Below are 7,255 nucleotides of genomic sequence, written 5' to 3' on the forward strand. Positions count from 1 at the left end.
TGGAACAGGCTGCCCAGGGAAGTGGTTGAGTCCCCATCCCTGGAGGTATTTAAAAGACGTGTAGATGTGGTGCTTAGGGACATGGTTTAGTGGTAGACTTGGCAATGCTAGGTTAATGGTTGGACTCCATGATCTTATAGGTCTTTTCCAACCTAAATGATTCTATGATTCTATGACGGCATGGCCACTCTGGGCTGCAGCTGGCTTTTTTCCCAGAATGACTGGAACTGCCTTTGCTTCTGCAGACAGCAAGCACAGATTTATCAGCAGGCAACGGAGGCAGTAACCTCCATCCCTGCCATGTCAGGTGGGAAAGGTGGCTGCCCACACTGTCCATCTGTCCACACCGAGGCTGAGCCTGGGGCTCCCTTCAGACCAACGTGGGGTTTGAATGAAGATCAGAAAGAAAGAGAAATGTAAAAGAGGCTTGTGGGAACTGTATGATTTTTTCAGTTTATTTTTAAAAGAGTGTGTTCCTGGTCTTCCAAGGGCCAGTGGGAGGGGTTTGTCCATATGAAGATGATCATAAATCAGGAGAAAGGAGCCCAGAGTATCCTTACTGTTCAGTTTGTAATAATTTGCAATGACTACGAGCTGGCAAAGTGCACCAAAGCCAATCGTATACTCGGCTGCATAAGTGTGGCCAGCAGGTGATGCAGGAGGTGATGCTCCCCCTCTGCTATGCTCTGGTGAGACCCCACCTAGAGTACTGTGTCCAGCTCTGGGGTCCTGAGCACAGGAAAGACATGGACCTGTTGGAGTGGGTCCAGAGGAGGGCCAGGAGAATGGTCAGAGGGATGGAACACCTCTCCTAGGAGAACAGGCTGAGAGAGTTGGGGTTGTTCAGCCTAGAGAAGAGAAGGCTCCAGGGAGACCTTATTGCAGCCTTTCAGTACTTAAAGGGGGCCTATAAGAAAGGCAGAGACTTTTTACCAGGGCCTATAGTGACAGAACAAGGGGCAACGGTTTTAAACTAAAAGAGGGTAGATTTAGATTAGATATAAGGAAGAATTTTTTTACGATGAGAGTGGTGAGACGCTGGAACAGGTTGCCCAGAGAAGCTGTGGGTGCCCCATCCCTGAAGTGTTCAAGGTCAGGTTGGATGGGGCTTTGAGCTTTTGGGCAACCTGATCTAGTGCAAGATGTCCCTGCCCATCGCAGGGGGTTGGACTAGATGATCTTTGAAGGTCCCTTCCAACCCCAACCATTCTGTGCTTCTATGATTTGACTTTTAAGCCCTATGTTCTGATTTGGGGGCACTTTGTGAACCTTTAAGTCAGCAACACAACTCCTAAGAAATCTGGGAAGAAACTTCTGCTTCTTTTCTGGTATCTAGGGCTGAAAATAAAGAACCACTTGGTGAGATAAGTACCCTCCAAATCCAGGGACCAGTACCTAGACCAGTCAGTGAAACCAGCAGCCACAGGGTTTCTCTAACAGAGCTGACCGCAGAGCAGCAGCTTTCAAACATTAACAGCAATGTTTATCTGCCTTTAGAGAAGCTTGCTTCCAGCATGCATGGACTGTGTGTGAGTCAGGCCTGCTTATCTCTTGATACAATCGATATGCAAGGCCTGCTACAGTTTGGTGCCTTATACAAACTCAATAAAGCCAGAGTAAGTACTGCTATTTCAGTATCAGCTGAAGAAGGAAGTAAAACCACAGGGCGCTGCTGAGGGTCTGATGCCAGCACTGTGTGAATTGTAAGAAATATGAAAGGGGGATAGAGTCTGTTAACATTTTCCCTCAGGTTTCCTATTTCTCTTCTTTTAAGATTCAACGTACATGAGATACGTCCTGCTGTAACCTCAGCTGTAACTCAACATGCAGGTCTGGGGGAGCAAGGGGAGAGAAGGAGAGGCTGGTCTGCTTTTCATGTGTGGAAAAGGAGGCAGGGAAGCCAGGGCAAAATATTTCTGAGGTCCACTCATGGCTCAGTGGGGATCCCAAACACCACCCTTCTCACTGGTTTAAAGCCACAGAAGCTAGATGTGCACACCCTGAAGGGACCGAGGTCATGCCAGTCAATAGAAGTGGCTGCTAAAGGCTCCCTCTCCGTAGTAACATGGCTCACAAAATCTGGGGAGTCTGGAGAACCAAGCCCAGCCCAGGCCAAGGATTCTCCACTTCCCCAGCTGAGCATTCTTATGGATTCTTATGAATCTGAGGATTCTTCTTATTTCCTCAGCAGCTGCTTTGGGTTTACACTCACCACCTACCTATGGAAACGGGAATGGGGACTCACACCCACTTACTCAGTGCAGCAGAGCAGGCTGCATGGAGAAGATAGATTACTTTCATCTTTGTGATTGCATTTTACCTTTTGATGCCCTGGATGTTTATTCCTTTATCATGTATTAATTATTGGCATTCTCTAGGCTTCCTTCTGTCTTAATCTGATTTAAAACAGACATTTGCATTTGAAAAGTAGCTAGCATGTATAGCAAATCCTTTCCCTTGGTTTGCTATTAATGCAGCCAGCTTTGATGTATTATATTAATGCTGTTTGCCAGGGGTGAAATTAGCACACCACCTATGGAGAGGCACTTCCTTGGTGAACCTACTGCTTTTACCCACAGGCAAACCATCTACCTCCCCTGGTGCAAAACCCGGATCCTGACTGCAGCATGGTCACACAACCGCTCCTCTCCCTGCTGCCTTTGCACTCTTTTGGAGAGGTCTAGAGGCTCTGCATCCTGCCTATGGCACGGGGTGCTGCATGCAAACCCCAACCTGCTGACCTGCCACTGGGGAAGGGTGAATTTACAGGAGAAGGATTAGATATCTGTTGCAATGGAGGAAGCAAGAGCTAAACACACTACAATACACCAAACCAGCAGCTGAGTGTCGTGCAGGGAATGAGGCAGGTGAATGCAGAGGAACGTGTGGTCAGAAGAGGACTAAGCGAGACCAGGATTTGCCTAATGGTCTTCACGAGGGTGTAAGCACAGAGGCTGAAACGCATGTGTGCTTCAAAATTATCTAAGCTTTCTGTTGCAATATCTTGGCCAGCTGGGGAATAGAATAAATCAATCCTCTGGTGAGTTCAGTACCAGTATTTCCTTTTTTTCCCTTTTTTTTTTTTTTATTCCACTGTATTGCTTACATAATTTAAGTCTTTTGGGAAGTTGCCCCAAGCCTGATTGATCTGTTTAAATTGGCGCAAGGGGCGTACGGAGCCACTGGTGTAACTCACTCAGGTTGGTTTAACTGCAATGATGAGTGGTGGGCACGGGACCGGGTGACCAAAGGTGCCGTGTCAGGCTTGCTGATGTGACGGTAGCTGCGCTGGCTCAAGTCACCAGCCTCAACCCACCACGGCTGCCCATGAAGGTTTTCCCTCCGCTCTGCTGAGCTCTGGCAGTCAAACTGCATGGAGCAGCCTCTCCTCACCCTGCTCCAGCACAATATTCCAGATCAGCTGTGACTCCTTGAATGGGAGTGTTCGCTCACCTGGCTCCTGCTGTCGGGACTGGGTGAGGAGCAGTATTCCTGCGTGGCAGAGCTGGGGAGGGGATGGCCTTTGGCAAGAAGTAGTGCCAAGCAGCAGGGGCTGGAAACCATGCTCTCCCAGAACAGCATGTCTGATCATGGTGTTAGTTGATTAGAAACAGCTCAAAGTGAACTTTTTTCTTCCTAAATGTCCATGTAGAGTTTTGCACCAGGTTGAGCTGGTTTTAAAAGCATTTAAGTTAAATTATTACAACTGCCCATGGACGAGACTTAAAGCAGCTTCCAGAGCTCATTTACAAAAGGGGTTGGAAAAGTTATTTCAAGTTAACAGCCTACATTACAGTAGTAGTTATTTGAACAGGTGGGGACCGGGGGAAGTAGGGACATTAGCCAAATCGTGAATCATAAGCTAATCAGATTGCCACCCATGTTTGCACCAAAAGAAAAAAAAGCGGTGCATGAAAATACCACACATTGCCAGCTACAGAACTGACTCAGCAAGGACCCAAACTTTTGCTGGGGTTTGCCAGGATGAGTGGCTACACTTCCATTTGGTACGGGCAGGGGCTCTCTCTGGAAGCCACCGGAGAGGCTGGCACTCCTCTGACTCCACCACCTCTGAAGGCCTGGGGTTTCTTTGTACTCTTTGCTCCCAAAAAAAGGAATGAGTCTGGGGCCTTGCACTCTTTACATTTATCCTTCACTGGGTCTGTTCTGCCAAAGTGATCAGCCCTTGGATTTGAGGCTCTTCCCGCAGGTCAGCTGGCAAAGCAAAGAGCCCAACTTCAGATGTCCCAGGCAGGCACCCCAGGACACCCACAGCCTCCACCTCCTCTAGGGATGCTGCAAGCTCCTCTCTCTGGTGCAGGAGGATGCATTTGGCTGTCCGGGAAGAAGCGGGTCACAGAGCTGTCCCTTAACCCTTCCAAAACCCAGGTGAAGGGCTGTGCAGAACCGCGCCATGGCCCAGCTATGCTGGACAGCAAGGGCTGCAGCGGGTCTGCACTGCCCAAGCACCGCGGTTGGGGTTCGCCTCCTCCTGGAGCACAGTCACTGAGGAGTCCCTGGGGTAAAAAAAAATACGGAGATTTAACTGGATTAAAAATAAAATAAAATAAAATAATAAAATAAAATAAAATAAAATAAAATAAAAACTACACTGTTGAAACTCTGTTGATGTTAGTGGAATTCCTTGTGTCTTACACCAGCAAGCAGAAAATCAGATCTAAAGTGCTGAGGCTGCTGGCAGATGCTTGCCTGTTTGTGTGTGCAGTGGAGAAAAGTGCTTGTTTGGTGCTGATTGCAGACTACGGAATAAGAGCAATTTCTCATCCCACCTCCACAGAAGCTATTTAAATAGTTCTACACCCACTTTGAAAGATGCTCAGTTAGAAAGGGATTAAATCTGGAAGTTATTACTCCTCGAAGGAAGAAGCACCAATAAATAGGCTCTGCTAAGACTGCCGGCACTTTTGGGGATAGCACCCGCCTAAGTCTGCCAGCCTGCCTTTGCTGTGAAACAGTTTTTATTAGGCAGCCCGCAGAGAAAGCACATGCTGCGGGAAAGAGCCCTGCGGCTCGTGTCCGAGGAGCCCTTCGAGCCGACCCTTTGTCCCAGTGAAGCTACAGGCCAAAGCCCAGCTGGCTACATGCAGACGCCTCGCAGACTGCAAAAGCTACCACGCGCTCCCCATCCAGCACAGGAGGGGAGGGAATGGCCAGCAAAACCCAAGGACACACAAGGCGAAGCAACAGGCAGAGCACTAATTAAAGAAGCCCTTATGAAATACCAGGGATAGGGTTGTGCCGTGTACAGTCATTAAATGCCTCCCTTTCCCCTCCTTGGGGATTCCCGGCCACGAACTCACTTGCAAAGTGAGCAGTGTTTGCCAGCTCCTTCCCAAAACCGGCGGTGGAGATTTAACCCATGGCACAGCACCTCCGCAGGGCTTCTGGTGGGATGCTGCCCGCCGCCTGGCCGCTCTCTCGGCCACCCGTGCCCCATGTCGTGCTCCCTCTTTGCTAACCCCCCTGCCCAGTGGGCTGGTGCAAACCAGTGGAGGCCCTTCCTCAGCGCAGCCGCTGCCCAAGTCTCTTCCCGGGGGGTATCGAGGGAAAAGTTAAACCCAGGTGGGGAACGGGGCTACCATTCTGTGCATGGGAAGCCAGGGACCTTGCCGCTGGTCACTCCCAAGCTGTCTGCAACGCTGGTCATGCCTGAGAGCAGACGTTCAGGCAGCCAGGAAGCTTTCCCAATCACACATTAGATTTTAGGTGTTTCTGAATTAGGCTGCACCCAAAGAGAGACTTTTATGAATTTGTGCACTAAAAATAGCCGCAGAGTGCCTAAGTCCTCTAATGAATCTCATACAATGCTACTGTCAGAGCCAGCTGCTCATATTTTTACCCCCTCAGCACAGTCATCCTGCTCCGTAACGCAGCACACCGGGGCCCCGACGCTACAGCAAGTTTCAGGCAAAGCCTTATTTGTCTCTGGCTTTCCCCCAGCAGAGCTCTACTGTGAGATTAAGATCTTAATATTTATAAGCCTCTGGTTTTACTATCTGTTTAATGTCACAGTAAATCAGGTGCCTACACTGCTATCCCTCCATCCCACCTGAAACCCTCACCTTCTTAGCAAAGGGCAGTTATGTTTTTCCTTAAAAATAAACTAATTATAAAACCGCAGTGATTTTCTCACATTTAAACAGCCTCTGTAACAAACAATTATTTCCGAGGACGTCAGAAACAGCTGTTGCAATGCCAAAGCTCAAACAGTTACATCTCTGCTATTTGAAAGGATAAGAGTTGATATTTTTATTCCCATGTGATATTACCAAGACATGATAAACAACCATAGCATTAGTATTAATTTGTGGAGCAAAGATCACTTTAATTTGCTCCAAACTGAGGAATAATTTTAACAGAGTATTACCATTCTACAAACAACTATTTGAAAGTCTGTCCTGTCTTTCCCTCCTTTTTTCTCCTCTTCCTTTTGTTTTTGATAAAGCGACACAACCCTGGGCAAGGGCTATTTGAAGGCAGAGACAGTTTGTAAGCCAGCCTTAAATCTTTCCAGATTGGGGAGTGGACTTCAAGAAATGCTTTCCAAAATTTAACCCAGCACTGTCAACTACTGAATAAAAGGAGAGCACTGACTTTGCCTCCCGGGGACCTTCTCAGCTCCCACCAGAAGGTGGGCAAACATCCCACAGGAGTCAGCCTTCAGGTGAGGACTTCTGCTAAAAGCTTCACTCTTCAATCTGCATATAATCACCCAAATCAAAGTGGGATCTGCAGGTACTCGGCATCTGCAGAAACCGGGCTGCCTTCATTTAGGCTTCTAAATATAGAGCCAAGCCTGGAGCTCCAGGCCACCGGCTCTGCAAGGTATCGCTTAATTCTTTGGAAATCCTTGCTGCACTTAGCCACGGAAAAGCATGTCCGTGGCACAAAGAATGGTGGTTTGAGCTAATTAAGTAACAGGGTAACATTTTTAAACTGCACATGTGCCTGTCACCAAGCCCTTCCAAACATCTTAGCTGCGCTGTGTTTTTATGCTGCTTTTCTCCCTAGGATCATGACACACTTGACAATGGTGATAAATCAGCTCTTGTGCTGTTCTATTAGCCAGGAAAGCATTGTCAACACCATTTAGCTGGAAATCTGAGGCCTACAGGTAATCTAGTAGAGTGATTACCTCAGGTAGCTACCTATAGTAGTTACCTATAACCAGGTAGTTACCTCACAAGTCTATGGGGCCGGATGGGATCCACCCGAGGGTGCTGAGAGAGCTGGC

At 48.2% G+C, this 7,255-nt stretch overlaps 1 protein-coding gene across 1 annotated transcript in view; it reads left to right on the top strand.

Annotated features, from left to right (window-relative positions):
* EXT1 (exostosin glycosyltransferase 1) overlaps positions 1-7,255 on the top strand; it is a 201,306-nt gene that overhangs the window by 3,921 nt on the left and 190,130 nt on the right. Inside the window, exon 2 of the mRNA XM_009321691.1 lies at positions 1,498-1,616. Within this exon, the coding sequence (XP_009319966.1) occupies positions 1,498-1,616 (119 nt within the window). The remainder of the gene's footprint in view (positions 1-1,497; positions 1,617-7,255) is intronic.

This window comes from Pygoscelis adeliae, unplaced genomic scaffold (assembly GCF_000699105.1).
Source record: "Pygoscelis adeliae isolate BGI_AS28 unplaced genomic scaffold, ASM69910v1 Scaffold111, whole genome shotgun sequence".
NCBI classification, from domain to species: domain Eukaryota; kingdom Metazoa; phylum Chordata; class Aves; order Sphenisciformes; family Spheniscidae; genus Pygoscelis; species Pygoscelis adeliae.